The sequence below is a fragment of the Ahaetulla prasina genome, chromosome 4, assembly GCF_028640845.1.
Source record: "Ahaetulla prasina isolate Xishuangbanna chromosome 4, ASM2864084v1, whole genome shotgun sequence".
Classification (NCBI taxonomy): Eukaryota; Metazoa; Chordata; class Lepidosauria; order Squamata; family Colubridae; genus Ahaetulla; species Ahaetulla prasina.
This window is the reverse complement of record NC_080542.1, coordinates 18,973,306-18,995,017: the sequence shown is the minus strand read 5'-3', so window position 1 is coordinate 18,995,017 and position 21,712 is coordinate 18,973,306. Positions and strand designations below refer to the sequence as shown.

General features: G+C 42.5%; 1 protein-coding gene across 3 annotated transcripts in view; it reads right to left on the bottom strand.

Moving 5' to 3' along the window:
• The window catches only part of SETD1A (SET domain containing 1A, histone lysine methyltransferase), a 32,029-nt gene extending 10,559 nt beyond the window's left edge, over nucleotides 1-21,470 (bottom strand). Inside the window, exons 1-15 of one of the 3 annotated variants that reach the window (XM_058183486.1) lie at nucleotides 21,198-21,470; nucleotides 19,353-19,487; nucleotides 17,910-18,062; nucleotides 15,082-15,177; nucleotides 13,468-13,738; nucleotides 13,246-13,352; nucleotides 12,563-12,783; nucleotides 11,365-12,403; nucleotides 9,692-10,606; nucleotides 8,920-9,096; nucleotides 7,849-7,936; nucleotides 7,293-7,426; nucleotides 5,848-5,920; nucleotides 4,832-5,107; nucleotides 901-2,367 (exon numbers count right to left, since the gene is read on the bottom strand). In XM_058183486.1, the coding sequence (XP_058039469.1) occupies nucleotides 901-2,367; nucleotides 4,832-5,107; nucleotides 5,848-5,920; nucleotides 7,293-7,426; nucleotides 7,849-7,936; nucleotides 8,920-9,096; nucleotides 9,692-10,606; nucleotides 11,365-12,403; nucleotides 12,563-12,783; nucleotides 13,246-13,352; nucleotides 13,468-13,738; nucleotides 15,082-15,177; nucleotides 17,910-18,047 (5,002 nt within the window). In that variant the 5' untranslated portion in view covers nucleotides 18,048-18,062; nucleotides 19,353-19,487; nucleotides 21,198-21,470. Of the gene's footprint in view, nucleotides 1-900; nucleotides 2,368-4,831; nucleotides 5,108-5,847; nucleotides 5,921-7,292; nucleotides 7,427-7,848; nucleotides 7,937-8,919; nucleotides 9,097-9,691; nucleotides 10,607-11,364; nucleotides 12,404-12,562; nucleotides 12,784-13,174; nucleotides 13,353-13,467; nucleotides 13,739-15,081; nucleotides 15,178-17,909; nucleotides 18,063-19,352; nucleotides 19,488-21,197 lie in introns of those variants that run through there. The other 2 variants (XM_058183485.1, XM_058183487.1) reach the window with 2 other exon arrangements.
• Between the last annotated feature and the right edge of the window lie 242 nt (nucleotides 21,471-21,712).

Genomic DNA, 21,712 nt, shown 5'->3' with positions numbered 1-21,712 from the left:
CCATGCACGGCCTTCCCGGGATCTAGCCACAATGGCCTCCTACAGCCCTCTGCCAGTGAAAATGAAACTCAGGAAGAGGGGCAAGCTTTGTTTTTGCTGGCAGAGTGCTGCAGGAGGCCATCGCAGCCAAAAATAGAGGGCGCACACGGCCCTCTGAAGCTCCATTTTCACTGGCAAAGGGCTAGCAAAGTAAACTAAAAACAAAACAAAAGGAAAAATGTTTCCCCTTTTGCATTTGAGATGCAAGAAGGGTCAGGAAAGGAGAGAGGGAAAGAGGAAAGAAAAAGAAGGAAAAATAGGAAGAGAGCAATGAAGGAAAAATAAGGAAAGAGGGCAAGGAAGAAAGGAGAATGAAGAGAAAGTCAGGCAGGCAGGAATGATTATAATGAATGGGGGTCTGACCACTTGCCCACCAGATACCTCCAACATGAGTGACGTCAAACTGGCCATGCCCCCCCCCGCTCTCTCCCCCCTGCCCCCGAGGTCAAACACAACCATGATGCGGCCCTCAATGAAATCAAGTTTGACACCCCTGCCCTAGATGTAATGACACTACAGATTCCATCTTGGTTAACAGCCAGTCCTTCTATCTAGAGAATTGCAGATCTTTGAAGGAAAGGAAGGAAGAGGACTAGAATATGCAATAGAGGATTCCCAGGAGAAGTCAACAAAATACAATACCCAGAAATCTCTGCTGACGGTGTAATAAAAGAGTGCTAAAGTGGGATAGAGAAGCTGTCCATATGCTGAACTAGAATTCCCAGCCTGGCCTGTGCTGAAGAACACTGAACACTGTAGCACAGAGGCACCTGGAAAGGCGTAGGTTTGCTATCCTTTCAAAACAAGTTCAGGAGATCCACAGCCTACCCACAAATCTAACACATATTTCAGGAAGGATATTGGTATGCTGGACCCAATGAGTGTCATTCAGCCAGTCTGTGCTATTGTCCTCATGCAGCAAGCGCTCGTACATCAGCCTCAAGTATTTCATATCTTCAAAATCTAGCCCTGAATTCCAGATGTCATACAAGATTGTCATCTGTTCAAATTCACTGCGTGTCTCATAGACTGGGGGCGGAAATGGGGGCTGGGCAGGAGTGTGCTTATGTGAATGAGAGCGCAGAGATCTCCTACGAATCTCCCCTTCGTCACTGCTGTCAAGGCTCTCATCATCCTCTTCCTCTTCCTCCTCCTCCTCACTCTCAGAAGCGAACAGAGTCTCTGGGCCAAAAGGTAATGCTCCTGGATCCTTTATGGCCTCCTCCTTTAGGCCATGTGGAGGTTTCTTCAGTGGCTGCTGCTGGTCTGGGACAGCAGGTACCTTAGGCTTTTCGAGAGGTTGGGGAGGTGGAGGTGCCAGTGCTACAAGATCGCCCACTTCAGGTTCAGTTCTGACTTCATTGCCATCTGCCACAATCTCCTCAGGAGCCTCCAGAACCTCACCAATGTGCTCATTATACACGTCCATCTGCAATAGGTCAGCAGAACCAAGCAGTGTTGCTTCATCTTGTTTCCGGGAGACAGTTACTGGTGCTGCACGTACTGCCATGGCATAGTTATGCTCCATGAAGATGCTGCTGACTTCATGGGATAACATGGGTGGCAGAAGCAGACGCTTCGGCTCCTGAGATTCATCTGAGGTCTCCTCCAAATCCTCTCTACCTGCAACAGTGGGCATCTTGAGAGCCACATCTGCCAATATGGTCAGATCTGGCTGATTCGCCAGCTCCAGTAATGAGGAAGCCCCCATCTGCTCCCGCATGAGCAGTCTATCTTCCTCTGGGGGTTGTGGTACCCTCAAATGTTCTGAGCTTCGGGAGCGAGAGCGGTTTCGGGACCGACCAGTTGGCATATCCTCTGACCAACATTTGACAAGAGAAGCGTGGTCTGCTGGCAGGTTGCTGATTGTCCTTTGACTGGCTTTTGACGGCTCCCGCCTGCGGCTCGGAGGACCCACTAGCTTTACCGGGGTGGCTGTGGGAGGCAAGGGGCAGATGACTGGAACCGGGGCATCTGAGGTTAAGGACACTTGGGGTGGTAGCATGGGTTCCACAGGAACTAATGGAGTTTGTGCTTCCTCTGTGGGGATAGGAGGAGGAGGAGGAGGAGGTGGGGGCGGTGGGGCTAGGAGACCCAAAGGTGCCGGTTCCAGGGGCTTCTCCAAGATCCCTTCATCCTCACCAGGAGCTGAGAAGGACACTGTTTTCCGGCGCTTCTTGGGTGGCGGCAGAAGTGGGATGGGCGAAGAAGGTCGTTCTTCTTGTCGTGTTCGCTCTTCTGGGGCTGTCCAGATGCCTTTCTCCTCTGTTGCTGGGACTAGCAAAGTATCATTCTGAGGTAAAGTAGGCTTCTCCTCAACAACATGGCCTATATGAGGGAGATAAATTTTATGTTAGTGATTTAACGAGACCTTTCGGGGTTAGGTATAAAGATGTAAAAAACATTCTTATTTTCAGCAATGAAGAGACAAAAAGAGAAAAAAGTCTTTATCTATGGATTCTTGATTTGGTCTATTTATTTAAATGGAGATTTTAATATTAGATTGCTAAACACTTGTAGCTGAGCATTAAAGAAGCAGGACAGAAAGAGTCTTGATGCTTTTGAATTGGTGTCTGTCAGCCCTCCCGAGTAAACCAGAGACAACACAACTAGATGAACTAAACCTACCTTACTGAAAGTCTATATTAAGAGAATTAAAACATACAAAGATTGGCTGAGGAATTGGGTGTGTGTAGTTTAATGAAAAGAAGGATAAGGGTGACATGATAGCAGTGTTCCAATATCTCAGGGGCTGCCACAAAGAAGTGGGAGTCAAGCTGTTCTCGAAAGCACCTGAGGGCAGGACAAGAAGCAATGGGTGGACACTAATCAAGGAGTGATCCAACCTAGAACTAAGGAGAAATTTCCTGACAGTTAGAACAATTAATCAGTGGAACAACTTACCTCCAGAAGTTGTAAATGCTTCAACGCTGGAAGTTTTTAAGAAAAGACTGGATAAACATTTGTCTGAAATGGTATTATAGGGTTTCCTGCCTAAGCAGGGGGTTGGACTAGAAGACCTCCAAGGTCCCTTCGAACTTTGTTAATCTATTCTATTCAGTTTATGAGAGTGGGTCTTTTCTAAGTTTCTTCTCTGACTGTTATGGCACTGGGATTTCCTCCCTCTCTTGTCTGACTGTTTCCTAGGCAGCATCTCTTCCCCCCTTTCTCCACATTCCATTAGTGTTGCAGAATACCACAGGCAGTCAAGGAAACAACCAAATGGATCCTCTAAAGAAACCCGAGGCACAATGACAAATTCCAAATTCTCAAGATGATCCAAATGACCAAGATTCCCACCCCCACAAATATGATTTTTAGATTCAATGACCTACTGTAATCCCTGTTTTGGCAATCAAAGAAATCATAGCTTCTCCTGGGGAAAGATTTAATGCAAAATCATATCAATACCATGATGGGAGTGTACAACATTCCAGCAATTCAGACCTGTTTTGAGATCAAACACTTCTAACACGGTTAAAACAGGGAAATTGGGGACACTGACATCTCCTAAATTCTGCTGAAGCTGTTATCTAGCCTGGTAACAAACTGTTCAGAAACCAACCCACAAGCCCAGAAAATGAACCTCAACCCTCACGGTTAAATTAACTTATTTCACAGTCAAAGCAGCTAGTTTGCACAAAAAAATTAGCCATTCTGAGTGTGACCATTTGGTGTTTCAAATGCAGATAGTCCTCGTCTTATGATCACAACTGAACCAAAAATTTAGGTCGCTAAGCAAGACATTTGTTAAATGAGTTTTGACCCATTTTACGACCTTTCTTGCCACAGTTGTTAAGTGAATCGCTGCAGTTCTTAAATTAGTAACACGGTTGTTAAGTGAATCTGGCTTCCCCATTGAGTTTGCTTATAAGAAGGCCACAAAAGGTGATCACATGACCCCAGGACACTGTAACCATCATAAATATGAGTCAGTTGTCAAACATCCAAATTTTGATCACATGACCATGGAGATGCTATAATGGGCGCAAGTGTGAAAAATGGTTTTAAGCCACTTTTCAGTGCCATTTTAACTTATGTCACTAAACGAACTATAAATCAAGGACTACCTGTATGAAACGTTCCACATTTCATTTGGAATGTTTTGTATTTCCTTTAATAATATCATATCCGAGCAAAATGAACCCTTCTCCCTATTCCTATTCATGATAATTTATTATTAATTAGGCTGATTTGTAATCTATCATTCAGCATGGTCAGCTTCTGTTAAAGTCTGTCAAAAGAATCTTAGGCTGTGAGGGCTCCAAGTGCAACAATAGTGATAGTGATAGTGATATGAAAGAGAGACAGGAGAATTTCTGTAGGAGTGTAAAAAAAAAAAGATGCCACATGATTTGGTGACAAACTGAAGATGGAAAGACAGATGTCAAAAAGAACATTAAGGCTTTGTCTCTGATCAATAAGGCAGATTATATCGTTGTCAATGGGCACTGAAAGGTCATACAAAGTGGCCAGAGTTAAAATGGGTTAATCTTGGACATATCAGTTCCGAGGCAGTATCAGAAAAACACTTGGAAATGTCTCGTGCAGAAAGATAGAAAAATGACACCAAAAATCGCAATACAGAATTAAGTCATCTAGGGACAGCATACATGTGTACAAAGCCCGGAGGTTGTTTTTGAATTAGTGGCTGCAAACAGGTCAGATTACTCCTAGCTTCAAAACACAGGAATCGCGATAAAATGCAGCTGCTGTCCTCCCCATTTCTCAATCTTCATTCTGAAAGAACCACTAGGCTTTTCCGAGGGAAACCCAGAGCTTAGCATCTCACCTTGAAGCAGAGCTGCTTCTGACTTCTTCTTGCCCAACTCAATGTCTGTTGCTGGCCATATTCTCTCTTCCGTGCGTCCCAATGACTCCGATGGATGGATATCTGTGGCAGAATCATCTATTTCCTCCATGCTCTCAATCTCATCCTCATCAGATGATGACGAAGATGACAAGGAAGATGAGGAAGAAGAGCTGCTTTCGGAATCAGAGGTGCTGTCACTGTCCTCGTCAGACTCTTCGTAAGGTGAATACTTGGACGAACCATCGCTATCACGATCTGTGCCAAGATAAAGAACAAATAAAATAATCCTAAGGTTTTTCACATGTTGCATGTTGACGGGTCCAGAATTTAGCTTTCTTATTACTATTGTTTCAAATGAAAACAATGCATTTCAATGTGAGAAAACTGAAGAAACAGGAAGGCTGGATTCTAGACACTTGAATAATTCTTTGTCCTTCCTTCTGAACTGAATATACCTGCACAGTATTTTCTTTTATACACTTATAGGAAAATAAATAAGGCCCAAACTGAATACTTTAAATAGTTTAGTTTGGGGTTTTAAGCAGTTTAAGCAGTGAGTAGCACATGGATATACTTATATTAGTAACACTGCCAAATATTGATGTCCTGATGACCTGTGGGACAGAGAAATGCTCTGAAACTGATATGGATGTGGTGATTATCTTGAAGCGGTGGAGGTGATGAATGCACTTTTGGAAGAAGTGAATTCATTAAAAGCTGTATTAAACACATTTCTAAGAATTTGAAATGACTTGTTTAAAAAATTCACCTGGCTACCCACTGCAGCTCTCCAGACAGCATGCATTAAACCAACCAACAAACAAAAACAACCCCAGCAAAACAAGATAAACAGTTTCAATTTAAACCCAGCTTTAACTTCCACACGTATCAACAACAAACTGTTATTACAATTAGCATGATGATGTAGATAATGGCATGTCACCATGTATGCCAGCTAATGAGGTCTCATCAATTAATTATTAATTGAAAAATACCTTCAGATTGTTCCCTCTTTCTGCTGTGTCCTTTGGCACGTTGTTCATCTTCGCGTCGCCCTTCCTCTTCCTCCTAGAAAGATGGTGATAAAAAGTTCCTCAACAACAACAACAACAACAACAACAACAACAACAACAATAATAATAATAATAATAATAATAATAATATTAATTTTTATACCGCCCTTCTCCCGAAGGACTCAGGGCGGTTAACAGCCAGATACAATACAAAACAATACAATACAATACAATAAAATCACTATTAAAAAACTTATTCGATGTGGCCAATAAATTAAATTACAAAATACATATTATAAAATAAAACCCCATTTAAAATCAAATTTTTTTTAAAAAACCCTTTTTTATGCCAGTCCTGCTCGGAAGAATAAATACGTCTTCAGCTCGCGGCGAAAGGTCTGGAGTTCAGGAAGTTGTCGAAGTCCTGGGGGAAGCTCATTCCAGAGGGTAGGTGCCCCCACAGAGAAGGCTCTCCCCCTGGAGGTCGCCAGCCGACACTGTTTGGCTGACGGCACCCTGAGGAGACCCTCTCTGTGAGAGCGCACCAGGTGGTGGGAGGCATGTGGTAACAGAAGGCGGTCCCGAAGATATCCCGGTCCTAAGCCATGGAGCGCTTTAAAGGTGGTAACCAGCACCTTGAAGTGCACCCGGAAGACCACAGGCAGCCAGTGCAGCCTGCGCAGGATAGATGTTACATGAGAGCCACGAGTGGCTCCCTCTATCACCCGCACAGCTGCATTCTGGACCAACTGGAGCCTCCGGGTGCTCCTCAAGGGGAGCCCCATGTAGAGAGCATTGCAGTAGTCCAGGCGAGAAGTGATGAGGGCATGAGTGACCGTGCATAGGGAATCCCGGTCTAGAAAGGGGCACAACTGGCGAACCAGGCGTACCTGGTAAAAAGCTCTCCTGGAGACGGTCGCCAAGTGATCTTCAAAAGACAACCATCCATCCAGGAGAACGCCTAGATTGCGCACCCTCTCCATTGGGGCCAATGATTCGCCTCCAACAGTCAGCAGCAATGACAAGCCATTATCCACTCGTCCCCCAAAATGCATCCATAGCAATGTCTGGGTAGAATTCCCAAATCACACAGCAGTAGATTTATCTCAACGACATTTAAGGCTTGCAAAATTATTCTGAATTCTACAGGGGAACAATTTCCTTTTGGAGGCTTTTTTGGAGAAACATGACAAGAAAAGAAAGGAGTTAAAGTTATCCTGGGAACCAGCATGCCATCTGACCAAGCATACAAGGGTAACAATGTGACTGTGTTACAGAAGCTAAGCCTTCTGTAACACATACACATTCAAACTGTTTCCAAGCTAATTTGTGGTGGGAACCAATTGTACATGGAAGACCAAAAAATATCAAGAGTACGTGAACATAATGCTGGCAGGAGCAGCTCAACAATGTTAATTTCCTCTCACCTTCTCTGAGGAGGAGTCCTCAGATGCCTCCTCTCCTTCACTATCCAGACAAAAAAGTTTTCGACGCTTTCCTGGACCTTTGATCCTTTCATCGTCCCTCTTGGAGGTCTTGGGTATCTGTAAGGATTTTTTATCTGCAAAGTGGAATAGAGAAGGAAAATGAAACAAGAAACACCAAGGAACTTCATTTCCCTTTCCTGCTGCAGCCACATAGGCTCAACCTCTCCCAAGACAATGAGAAAAATGGCCCAGTGAGGAAAAACAACATTAGCATTCTCAAGGGGGTGGTATTCTCTAAACCTCCCTGGGCAGCCCATTCCATCATAGCTGACCAAACCTAGCTTGGTTTCATTTTTCTTTTTTTTATCCATTTCTGCATCACATCTATCCAGACTAAACCAGAGAGAAGGGACAGCCTGGTTTTTATTCAGATCATGGGAACTTCCCTGGCTAAAGCAAGAGATACCAGTGCTTTGTAAGGAAATAAAAAATGCCATCCTCTGGCTGATTGTGAAAAGTTAAAGAGTATAAACAACCTAGAGGTGAGACAACGTACCTTCTTCATCCTCTTCGGCAGGAGTAGAAGGGTGGGGCTGCTTCACTTCGCTGCACTCTGAGATTTCAGAGGGTTCTTTCCTTTTCACCTGTAACAAAAGGAAACAGTGAGTTTTCTGAGCACAGGACCATGTTTCAGATGGCAGTCAAACTAAATCATTTGCCCCTGAAGAAATATGAGTCTCACTCCGTACAGCTTCCTGAACAGGCTTCCAGCCCCAGAATACCCTGGCCTTTAGAATGGAATGGAATAGAATAAAATAGCAGTTGGAAGGGACCTTAGAGGTCTTCTAGTCCAATCCCCTGCTTAGGCAGGAAACCCTATATCATTTCAGACAAATGGTTATGCAATCTCTTCTTAAAAACGTCCATTGTTAGAGCATTTACAATTTCTGAAGGCAAGTTGTTCCTGATTAATTGTTCTGTCAGGAAATTTCTCCTTAGTTCTAGGTTGGTTGTCTCCTTGATTAGTTTCCACCCATTGCTTCTTGTCCTGCCCTCAGGTGCTTTGAGAATAGCTTGACTTCCTCTTCTTTGTGGCAACCCCCGAGATGTTGGAAAACTGCCATCATGTCTCCCCTAGTCCTTCTTTTCATTAAACTAAATATACCCAATGCCAGCAACCGTTCATGTTTTAGCCTCCAGTCTCCTAATCATCTTTGTTGCTCTTCTCTGCACTCTTTCTAGAGTCTCAACATCTTTTTTACATCGTGGTGACCAAAACTGGATGCAATATTCCAAGTGTGGTCTTACCAAAGCATTATAAAGTGGTATTAACACTTCACGTGATCTTGATTCTATACCTCTGTTTATGCAGCCTAGGACTGTGATGGCTTATTTTGGCAGCTAATGCACACTGCTGGCTCATATTTGAATGGTTGTCCACTAGGACTCCAAGATCCCTCTCACAGTTACTTCTGTTGAGCCAGAAGTACCACATATACTGTACCTGTGCATTTTGTTTTCCTTGCCTAAATGTAGAATCTTACTTTTTTTCACCACCGAATTTCGTTTTGTTAGATAGCACCCAATGTTCAAGTCTGTCAAAATCCTTCTGTATCTTAAGCCTTACCTTGAAGGAGGGGAGCCCGAGGACTCCTCGAAAGCCAGTCCCAAATCCAAAGCTCTCCAGGCCGCCGGTCCCACCACTCTTCGCCCAATCCACTAGAGACAGAAGGGCAGGATCTTTCAGTTTGGTTTTGTCCTTCTCTTCTTCCTTGGCTAGTTGTTTAACAGTGTTCTGGAAAGGCTAAAGACAATAAGATTGCAGCATTGATTATCGAATGATTCAGGGCATAGCAGAAAAAAAGTGGCATTCTGGATGTGGGGAAGAAAAGAGGGTACACAACAGACATATCTTCCAAAGTAGTAAGCTGGCCTACAGAACTAAAGTCTGAGAACTGTTTTATTAATCTCAAAGTTTATGAAAGAACTCACTTCTTATAAAGGTTGCCGACCTATATACCTAAATACTATTCTCTCTCTCTCTCTCTTTCTCTTTCGCTCTCCCTTCCCCTCAGGCTCAATATTGCTAAACTACTCAAATAAACAATACAGGTAGTCCTCAACTTACAACCACAATTGAGCCCAACATTTATGTTGTTACGTGAGAAATATGTTAAGTCATTTTGCTCCATTTTATGACTTTTCTCACCACATTTGTTAAGTGAACCTGGCTTCCCCATTGACTTTTCTTGTCAGAATGTCACAAACAGGGATCACGTGACTCCGAGACCCTGCAACCACCACTAAATTAACTGTTGTAAGCCTAGGACTACCTGTATAGGTAACCTATCTCCCATTTCCTTCCAATTTGCCTCGGATGGGTGGCAACCCAAAATCACCTTGGCCTTTTCCTCTTTGCACTCCCACCACTTGTCAAAGGTGCTGAAAGCCACGTTCTCGACCATCTTGCGATTGAGGTCTCGCTGCATGATGTTCTTCATCTCCTGCATGAGGGTTGCAAGGACACTATCCACAACAGAGGCATGTGGATCTTCAGGAAGTGGTGGGAATGGAGCCACCTCTTCCTGATATCCCCATGGAGCTGTCCGGAAATCAAGCAGTCTCTGTGGAGGGGGGAGAGGCGGTTGCTCTGAGGAATGTTGTTGTTGCTGTTGTTGTTGCTGCTGCTGCTCTGAGGTCCCAACTGCTGATGGCTGCTGCATGAAAAGCTGGTCTCGCTGGAAGTGGTGACTGCCCTGCTCCAGTAAGTACCCAGCACCATACAGAGGACGGCCACAGAAGGAAGCCGCGTCCCGATGATAGGAGAAAGGGTCCTCATACTGGCCTTTGCTTTGACGCAGCTGCTGAAGACGGCTCAGCATCTGAGTTTGCATCTGGAAAGACATGGGCATCCCACCCCACTGGTTGCCAAGCCGGTTCATGAGCTCCATGGAGTTGACAAAGTCATAAATGTGGGGGGCACCACGGCCTCCACCCACCACATTTGCTCGTCCTCTGAAATCGGACAGGCGATGACCGAGCCGGGGACCAACTTGGCCAAAATTAGAGAGTGAATGGGTTTTACCCGCCAGGTGAGGGAGGGAGACGGACATGAGAGGCTGGATTGGATAAGAGGGTGGTGGTTCTGGATGATGGTGGGAAGTAAAGGAGGACACCCCCAATTGCATGTGGCCCAGAACTGATGGCATAACAGAAAAATGAGGGTCGGACACCCCTGCCACAGGAGTTGGAGGCTCAACTTCGGCTTCATCTTCGGAAATTTCCATATCTTCACCTGAAGACTGCTGAGATGCCTGATTAAGAATCAAAAGGAAAGAGAACAGCAAAGAAAGCGGTAGAGTGAATAAATTGGACAGATAAGCTATTCACCTGAAGGCAGTTCAATCAACTCTCACTTGCAGCTCGCAAAATATTCCCCATTCCTGCATTCTCCTCACCTGCCCAATCTAATAAAGCTACTGGTATTCTCGGCTTAAAAATCAAGAAAAACAGAACCATCAGCCAAACTTTAAAATGCTTGATTACCGAAAGGTTACTACTCTGATTTCTAGTTCTAAACGTTGCCTGGTTAAATAACCCATTTAGTTCCCAAGAACTGATTATCTGTAAGATTAACAAAATCACTATCTGATAAGCATGCTAATTAAGCTGACATATTATTAAAATTCACATTATATACACTTAAAACTGCAAAGTTTTCAGTGAATACAGAGAGAGGAAAAGTACACCTATGCATCTAGCAGGCTTGTGTTCAAAATTGCAGAATAAAGCTATTCTCTGGCTCCTCCGTTTTATTGTCCTAATATTCTTTGGGCACTAAACTTACTATTTTTTCAGACCACTTTAGGGGTTTTATCCTAGATCCTTAAAAAAACAAAAACCATTTTATGTTAGCAAACTTCCATAGACATCAGCCCTGAAACATTCTTTTGTGTGAATGGTGCTGTTCTGCCCCAGAAGGTTGCTTGTTCAGAGACTGCCAATAAGAGAACCACTTGCATCAATTCTATTAAACAAAACAAAAAGCAGATTCCAAATCCTGAAAACTTACTCTGTCTTGCCCATTAGCCTTTGGGGATTCGTCTCCTACTGCCGCATCCATGGCTGGCATCACATCTTCAAAGCTGACTGGAAGAGGTGGTGGTGGGGTGCAGGGGCCATGTGGCTCTGCTCCCTTGGTCCCGCCTTTCTCTTCCTCTTCCTCTTCGGTGTCTGAATTGAGAAAAGAAAACTTGGACCGCTGCTCCTTCAGGAGCATCTCGATGCGGGAGTCCAAGCTGCTGTGCTGAGCAAAGGGTACACTCTCATTGGTAGTCTCAGGGACAGGGGAACCAGATCGGGCCGGTGAGATCTGCACAGCAGGAGAATGGGATCGGTCATCAATTGCTGGGGCTACGGTCACTGCTGGACTGATGTTCTCTTTAGTTTCCTGAGCAAGAAATTCTGTGGGAGGGAGGGAGTTGGCTGCAAACGTTTCTGCCGTGGGGAGCAGCCGGTAATCCTGATCCACAGCGTGGGGTTCTGCAGGCACAGAGAAGGGCTCTGGCGTGGCTGTGTAAGATGGGTAGAGCACACTGGATGCTGGGAAGTGTTCCACACTCTGCTGGGCAAAACCATGACTGTTCTGGAACTGAATGCTTTCTGATGCCGTTGTCACAGAGGAGGAGCAAGCTGCAGTGACAATGCAGGTGGAAGGAGTAGTGGTGGTGATGGTGGATGAAAGAGTAGGGTCATCCCGTTGAGAACGTTCTCTGTGTCGGGAATGGAAGCCAGAGTCCTCCCTTGGATGAGAGCGGTGAGAGGAGGAGGAGGAGGAGGAGGAGGAGGATCGCCCTGAGGTGGATGAGAGGCGCTGATATCGGCTACTACTAGTTGTGACTGCACCGCTGCTGCCGCTGCTGCCACCAGCAAACTGCTGACTGTAAGGGGGGTAGTGATGGTCATTGCTGCGGTAGTGAGTGGAGGAAGATGAAGAAGAGGATGAAGCATAGTGCCGGCGGAAGTACGAGTCTGAAAAGCTGTTCTCATGCCGAGAGGATTTGTAGGACGTTGACTCTGGCTGGTAGCTTGAGTAGCCTGGGGTCCCTTGCCTTGGAGAGGAAAAGAAAGAAGCAGTTCCATGAGCACCTGCCATCTGTTCTGTCCCCAGTGAACTGGCTCTGAAAATCTCATATATTATTTAAGATCATTTCCCCAAATTTCGTCTCAAGTGGGGAGGGGAGGGAGGGGGAAGAGAAACCCTTATTTACCTGCTAGAGTAGGCAGAATCCTGTGAATATGGTGTTCCTCCCCGAGGGGTATATGGAGTCCCCTGGGACTGCGGTGTATACTGGCCAAAGGAAGAAGGTGTGTCTTGTCGGCCACTGGAGTACGGAGTGTCCTGAGAACAAGGGGTGCCGTTTCCGGGGGTTGAAGGCATTGCATTACTTGGGTACAATGAATTGGCTGAATGGTGTCTTCGAGACTCTGACTATAAAAAGAATAATGTTGACAATCGCTTGATATCACTTCTTGACCAGAGCTAAATTCACATGCAATGCAAAGCCAAGTGGTTCATGCCACACTGCCTAATAGGTAAGCATCTGTCTTAGATGACACCTAACATTTTCTTAGCTCAGCTACTTCATTTACCAAAATGCACATATAGCAAAACTGAAGACTGTGCTGCCTAAAGCAAGGCATCAGTTACTACCTATAGGACACAGGAGAGTTGTAGGTAGGGAATAAATGCAGTTCAGCAGAGGGAAGGGAGCAGTATACTAGTTGTATCAAGAAAGCAGAAATTAGTAAGAATTTTTCTCTTATTGGGCGATCAAACAATTCTTAAACATAGCAAGTTTTAAACAGAGAAGAAAACCTACAGGGGAGATCTTGTGAAGAAAAAGGGGCACCTAAACTAATCCAGTAGATTCAAATAAGTTTCGAAAGCTACCGAATCAGCTGAGAACTTCTCATTCAGCATTTTGCTTCCTGTTGGGACGGTCTGGGGTGTGAAAGAGCCATTCACAATCAGTTCATAATATTTCATACGTTGTTGACCTGTAAAAACAAAACAAAAAACCCCCACCAGATTATAGGAAGCAGATGCCTTTCAAAATCGGGGTGGGTAGGTGTGATACTAAATTAGGAAAGTGACTAAAGGAAGGTCATTTACCTTTGATGTCAAGCTGGGCATGGATGATGTTGCCCATGACTGAAGTGTTGTGCAGGTTCTTGACTGTCTCCTTCGCCCCCCTTGTGCTGGTGAAGAGCACCTTGGCCAGGCCCAGATGCTTACCATTCTTTGGATTATACAGAATTTCAATCTCCTCAATGTCACCATACTTTTTGCACATCTCACACAGAAAGGATTCCTTGATGTTATCATTGAGCCGGGCAAAAGTCACCTCCTTCAGAGGGATCTGGCCCACATAGTACTCATCTAGCTGCAGCAATGACAGAAGGCAAGATGGGATGAGGAAGCTAAAATCAACCCCCTGTTATTTTACATCACAATAAGTAAGAAAATATTCAACTGGCAGGTGGCAAAAATTTTAAAGAATGCCGATAAGGATAGAAAGCCCCTCCACTCAGAAATCACAGTTCTGCTGGACTAAACTTTGGTCAACTGGTTCCAGGTGTCTGGTCCTTGAAGTAAATGAAGCATATATTTCTCCATTTAAATCCCTGATCATATTATTTCAAGTACAATTTATTACCATTTCCCTGGCAGCAATTTCTAAAATTAAAATGGACACTTTTATATACACCCACACACTTTGGATATCCTTTATTTACATGTTCTGAAGATATCCTGTACTTCTTTGAAAGATTCTCGTCTTCTTTTATTTTTTACAGTTGAAGGACACATTTATTATCCATTGATATTTCACCAAAATGCATCCAAAAGAAATACATAAAATACATAAAGTCTAACAAAATGCAACAAAATGTGGTCCATCCTCCTGGGAGCCACTATTGCTGTTCTTGCTCAGTTTTGAGAATTTTAGTTTTTATAAAAGCTCTGTAGCAATTTCCTTGAATACTACTTTATTTTTCAGAATCAATGCCAAAGGAGGTGGACATAGATGCTTTGTTTTAGTTGTGAAGTCGTGTCCGATCCATCGCAACCCCATGGACAACGTTCCTCCAGGCCTTCCTATCCTCTACCATCCTCTGGAGTCCATTTAAGCTCATGCCTACTGCTTCAGTGACTCCATCCAAACATAGATGGAGGGCCTTCTCTGTGGGGGCTCCCACCCTTTGGAACGAACTTCCCCCTGGTCTTCGACAATTGCCGGACCTTCGGACTTTCCGCCGAGAGTTGAAGACCTATTTGTTTGTTCGCGCAGGACTGGCATAGGATTTTAATAGGATTTTAATTAGTTTTAACGTTTTAATATTTTATAAATTGGGGTTTTATTTTAATTGTTTTAATTCGGCCATTTGTATAATAAGTTTTTTAATCATGTTTTTATGTGTATTTTGCTGTTGTTTTTATTATGGCTGTAAACCGCCCTGAGTCCTTTGGGAGAAGGGCGGTATAAAAATTTAATAAATAAAATAAATAAAATAAATAAATAGATGCTTACTTGGGCTCAGTTTCCCTATCAACTTACTCTTATTTTTGAACCTTCTTTATCCTGAGGAAATCTTTAGAAATGAAAGGAAATCCCAGAATGCATTTCCAAGAAATACAGGTATAATGCTTGGTGTTGTGCTAATGGATCTGGAAGCTTTAAGAGAACTGGGAAAAAAAAAGATCTATAACCAAGTAAGTGTAGCTTACCTTAAACTTTGGGACAGGAAGAGAAAGATCTCTGGTTTTGGACCATTTCCTATGCCTTGGATCCTGCACAACTTTTACAGAAGTGTGACCTGAATCCTTAAGAAAAGATTAGAAAGTAATGATGATTCAAAAGCCTTATTGACAAAATGGCATTAAGTAGTTCTTGATTTTTATCAAATTAATATAGTTGCCCATTTCACAAATCTGACTCTAGGTGGTGTACAATGAAAACAGAATTACAAATAATTTTAAAGTCATTAAACGATTAAAACATAAACACAAACATAACTATTGTACACAATCCAGATTAAAATTATTCTGAGATGGGCAACACATCAATAAATATCATTTGCCAAAAAAAGCCATACAATCAAGCATGACTCACTTAATGACTTTATCACTTAGTAAGTTGGGAAGCTTGGTTCACAACTGTAGTCATAAGTAAAGTACTACCTGTATATGGATTCACAAATGTCAAATATATAAGGCAGTAAACTTTACAAAAGGTTTAAAAATCATTCTGGAATAATTTTCTTTCCAGGTTCTCAATGTCTGTGAAATTATTTTGTCACTATTAGTTCTGTTGCTTGGAGACATACCCAGGCAAGCAATGTTTAATAAAGAAAAACCTCACAGGCTATAATGAATGTGAAATTAACATTCTGTACAGGAAGAAAAAAAGCAAATAGTAGAGAAGATTCATTCCACTTCAAGTAACACTTTATTTCAAGGACACAACAGCTTGAAATCCCTCTGAATTATAGAATGCAGAATTTTTTTGAATTTTTTTGATTTTGTTTGTGCTGTACAGTGCAAGCTAAAACTGGCATTATGAATTTAAGAAAAATTAAAGATGCATGTAATTTACATGACTCTATATTCACATTATCTCCTGCCTAATCTAGAAGTAGAATAGTATTAAAAAATACATTCAGGCAAAATCAGATAACCATCTAAAACTGAATTATCAGAAAATAAGTTCTACCAAACTTCAAGCATGGTATATTAGAAGAAATGAAATTTAGAAAAAGGAAAGTAGTGTTCCAATTCTAGGGGTGTGCAAAATGTTTCAACCACAAATTGTGAAATGTCCCATGCTGAGTGCAAGATAGTCTGTTGCTTTTTAGAAGTGTTTTAAGCTTCAGAGTTAAAACACTTCCAGTGTTTGGCATCAGCCATAAATTTATTTCTGGATTCTTCTCAATGGTACTTTTTTCACAAATCAAACAATAGACAGACAGACAAACAGACAAAACATTCCAAACCTATATTAGCATACATTATATATTTCAGATCAAACCATACTGACCTTAAAGTAGACTGTTCTAGTCTTTATTTCACAACCTGAACTGTTTGTTTTAATACTGGGAAACTCGTAGTAGGATGCCATTGGCATATTTAAATGTTTCATGATGCAAATATTTTGACTGAAAAAATTTGCATACTTCAATTTGATACAGATTACAGTGGAATATGTTTTATATTTCAAAATTTAAAATTTAAAAATATTTCCTTTTCAGGAAATTAGAATAACAGCATGCTGAAGAAGACAATGTTAAGCATCAACAAATAATTATATCATGGATGGCTTAGTGTGTAAAAGAGAAAATATGTAAGTATGATTAGTAACTAAGAAACAAGGACTGTGATTTTCACAGTGCTTCAAGGCCTGTTCCCATTTCTAAGAATATCTTCAAAGGAAGCCAATTCTCTTTTATAATAGCTCTTATTAAAGAATTGATTGGGACTTTAAAAACTAACAGAGAATCTTATTTATGGAACTCAGGGCCTGTCTGTTGCTTGAACTAGAAAGGAAAATATGGTTGTCCTGAACTTCTCCATTTGCTGTTACACAGTACACACTATGAATAAACAGGCTTGGAAACTACCAAGAACCTTGTGCCTTCAGTATTATACCAGCACTCTTTCATAAGCCTTAATTATAATGCACTTTTCATAATGTTAAAATACATAAAAATTAACTTTCTAAGAAACATTCTTGGAATTTTTGCCTTCTTAGTCTACACAGAAAAGCCTATGATCAGCATGTGTTAGAAAAACAAAGTAAGTTAAACTCCTACTGATTTTAGTGGAGTTAAATGCTTGAGCATGCTAAGAAAATCACTAGCTACTATAAGATTTAAGCAAAAGCCTAGACACTACCTAAATCCAGTCAACTCCTACCTTCCCTCTCACTAAAATCACCTTTTTTGGATTCCTAGACCATCAGCAGGTTCAAATGAACCACAGGTCTCTTTATCAGAGACAACACACAACGTCTACTAGCTAAGTTTCACAGCAGAAATTTAGTGCATGCTGGATAGTACAAAATATTATCAAAACTGGCAAGTGGTGGAATGTAGATGACATTCCTAAAAGCCAATCTCAATATGACAGAAGGAAATACCAGAATTTCTGGCAATGGCCCTTTTGAAAACTATGGGAAAGTATTCAGGTTCTTGTGTTAGTTAATTTACATAATCTAAATGTATAATGACACAAATAGAAAAAGAGCAGTATGGAATGGGGAGCTTGTGGCAGCCATGAAAAAGCTGGACAAGGATCAGTACAGAGCTGACTCATCCAAAGATTTGTGTCACACTGTACTAGATCTGTTCTCATGTAAGAGATGGAAAGCAAACTAAAATGCCAGCAAAATACAGTGCATGAAGAAAACAGGAGAAGCAATACATAGAATTTGGAAAATATATTAAAAGAGGACCTTGAGATATTACCAAATATTAGACCATCCATCCTCATCGATACTCACATGCTTTACAATTTAGTAAAAATATTTTTTTTTTAAAAATCCAATACTGTCCACTTACGTTAGTGCTGAAATGCACTCCGTCATATCGGTAGATCTTGTGGGGGCCATCCTTAAGCATAGGATCAACAATGAGCTTGTAGTTTCTCCACTGGAAGTTAGGGGTTTTCTGGAAGTCACCCCCACCTTCCTGATCCATTCTGACTCATTTACACTGCAGGATGCACATGGAATCAAAGGAATATATTAAATCACGTGCTCATTTCCAGCAGAATTAATTTCAATGAGAGATTCTACTGCCATCCATCTCTGAAACTTTCATACTCAGAATCAGCTATCTAAGGATATCTTCCTGTATATAAAGGAACCAGAAGTTTTAATATTAAGCACTATGAAACAATCTGCTCACAAAATTTCTCCTGCATCTATTTCAAGATCTGTTTAGCATTCCCAGAGCTACTTACAGCATTCAGAAGGCTCAGTGGCTTATACCAAAGTACCCGAATGTGCAAAGTTGACTTTGAAAATAGCTGAACTCCAGGTGCTTTGTTTACATGATATCTGAAGTTATAAGGCCTAGTTAATGTATCTGCTCACCCTTCCCTTGAATAGTGCTACTAAATCTCAAATACTTTGATATTCTTTGTCTAGCGTTCTATGGTCAGTTTACCATAATTGTCTCAATACTTCTGACTAGAATAACCTATTAAAAGCTGAGGTCATTTTTTTTTCAAGGAACCAGTAGACATATTTATACTAAGCAAGGCTTGTAGTCTACAGTACAAGGCTAATGTAATTCAATATACTTAGAACAGAACTGCTGGGACTCATGATTCTGTAGTCTTATTTGTTCAGAGCCAGAGTAAATCTGCAAAATGTAGCAGATAGAAATTTGCTTAAAAATGTTTAAACGAGAACATTCAGATTTTTTAACTTATCTTTTTCTGAAAAGAAAAGTAAACCTCTATTTCTAATGATTGAAGAAATATTTGGTTAGCAAATGATGTGCAATCTCAGAAACTGAAGTATGATCAAAGTAAGACGGGACTTTTGTTATATGAAGAAACAAAGAAAAATAAGCTGATACCAAACAGTTCTTGAAAGTCAGAAAAATAACGATTCTTTAATAAAAGTATACTATTGCCTTACGGAGATATTTAGAAGTGAGATATCTCCTCTATTCAGATATCCATCCCTGAATTAAACCATCTTAGAATTGAAGTAATATAAAATCATTATATTTTTAAAAAATCTGACTACAAGTTTCAATTTATTTCATTTTCACTTGACCCTAAATCATATTTTGTGTCAATGTATCCATAATCTGCCAGATGATTTTTTTTAAAAAAATATTGAATTAATTTTAAGTAGCAATGCAATCTTGGAAACCCTTTTAACTTACATTCTACTCTTGTATGCAGCTGCTAATTGCATAAGGACAGCCATACATATCTCAGAATATATAGAAATTATATTGCAGTAAAAGAAAGGAATAAACTTAAACCTGATGTAGATGATCTCTTCTGTGGTCAAACTACTGGTAAATTTCAATGTATATATACAAGTATTTTTTCTCCTTCTCAATAAAACCAGGTAAGAGTTGGTTCAATCCATAACTTGAAAGAGAATATCTGAGAGACTAGGAAGAAAGTAGAAAAGTGTTTTAAAAAACAAGCAACATGACATATTCTCATGAGGGATTCAAAGTTGAATTCTGAAATATTTTCAGGCAGTAATATTATAGCATTCTGATTTTATATGCAAAATTCTGATGATAGATTAAATCTAAATATGGGGACCCAAATTTGAACTTTTGGGGATGACCACTTTCATATGAAGACATTTATATGTTCACAAAAAAATAAGATAACCAAATTATTCAAATAATGAAAAATTGAATATTTATTATTTATAATCAAACAAAATGGAGCAAACTAAACCCATAAACAATAAGCTATGTTATAAAATTTCCTGTGGGGAAAATTCCCACAATTCGGTTCTTTTGCCAAGGGAATAATAAATAGCATAAACATATAATATTCTCTAAGCCTACAAAGCCTACTGACAAGATTGGCCCTCTTGTTTCAGTTGTCTTTGTAGACAACTGAATGTTTCTACCTCAAGTATTTACCCCCTATTTTCTTTACAGCTAAGAAAGCCCATCTTCAATCACTGATCTGCTAATTTTAATTTCTTGATGCTCCTTTATCTTACAGAGAAGCGTCATTTCCAATTTCCTGCCCTTCTCAAGCAATTCTCTTAATTTTCCCATCTCCACAAGGAAGATACCATCTGTTTCTCCTTATCTCCACAACTCAAGTTTATTCCCTTCTCTATTCTTATCTTTGACTTCCAGTGTCTCATCTCTATAGAATATTGCTCTCCCGCTGTATTCCTATCATATCACTGCTTCTGTTCCCCAAGGCACACAAGAGAAAGAACTCTCTTACCTCATCCTATCTCTTCTAAATACCTGCTAGATTCTTTTCCCCAATTCACCTGACCGCTCAGTTTATCAGTTGGCATAAACCTATGAAGAGAGGTGAGTTAAAACTGGCTGAAGGAGGGTGCTTGGGGACAGGGGCCGGATTGGAGGCTGATCTACTTTGAGAAAAGGGTTCCCTTGACAGGAACCCCTCAAAACCATCCTTCCTCCTCTGGCCAAACCCCTCCTGATAGCTTCTCACATCAAAAGCTCCTCCTTTTTTCAGTCACCCTCCTCAGCGGGACCGTCTACATTGCAGAGTCCCATCCTCAGAAAAGTGTCCAACTGTCCACAATCACCTCTCCCAAGCTTCCCTGGTTCAGGAGACCTAAGAAACACAACCTTCTGTGAACGTGAGAACGATTTGTGTGTGTGTGTGTGTATAGAGGGGCTGCTATCCGGCCTCTCTCTTTCTTCCCTCACAGCCAGGATTCTCCCCCACCTGCCCCGCCATCACTGAGGGCTTTTTCTCTTCTCTGCACCTCCTTCTCCCTGGACCCCATTTCGGCTATTTCCCCCCCCCCCAATATTACACCTTCCCTTAAGCCCTCCCATTTCCAAATCCCCTCCCCCTCAGCCTCCTCTTCCTCAAACCCGCCCCCCTCCCCTCAGGGTCTTTCCCTCTCCATCATCAGGTATCCCCGACCCCGCCCACCAGATGCGCGCTCCCTCATCCCATCTCCGCGCGCGCGCCTACCCCCCACCCCGCCGCCCAACACACTCGTCACTCAGGCGCGAGCCGCTCCTCCGCGGCGTCCCGTCCCCCCGCCCCGCGCGCACACACAGACTCCCAAGTGGGTGTGGGGGAGGGGTGTCTCGCGCTGCGAACCCTTGTCGTGGCCCCCCCACCTCCGTGCGCGTCACCTGCTCCTACCCGCTCCTCCCCCCCCTTTCCTCCGCTCAAGGGGGCGCACGCGCGGCCCTCTCCTCCTCCTGCTGCTCCTCCTCCGGTCCGGCCTCGCGCTCAGCCGCTGGCCTTGCCTTTCCGCCTCGCGCCCTGTGAGGGAAGGACGAGGGGAAGGGGGAGAAGAAGAAAAGAGGGAAAGGGGGGAAAAAGGGTGACAAGCCGCCGCTTCCACCGCCACCGACAGGGACCAAGGGGCGGGGCCAACGCACTCAGGAGAGGGCGTCTCGCGTCAGAGCTCGCGAGATTCGCGGTCCTTTTTTTTCTTTTTTGCCCCACTAACCCCGCCTCCGCGCGAGACTGGGCCCGCCGGATCTCCTTTGTTCCTGTAATCGGTACTTTCGAGGCAAGCGAAAAGGAAAATAAATCCACTTTTCGCCGCCTGGCCCTCCGAGCACGCCGGGATGTTTGGTGGGACGCTTTCTGGCGGCTCGGAGGCGCTCTGGATTTTTTTCCGGCGTTCTCGCCGGGGCGA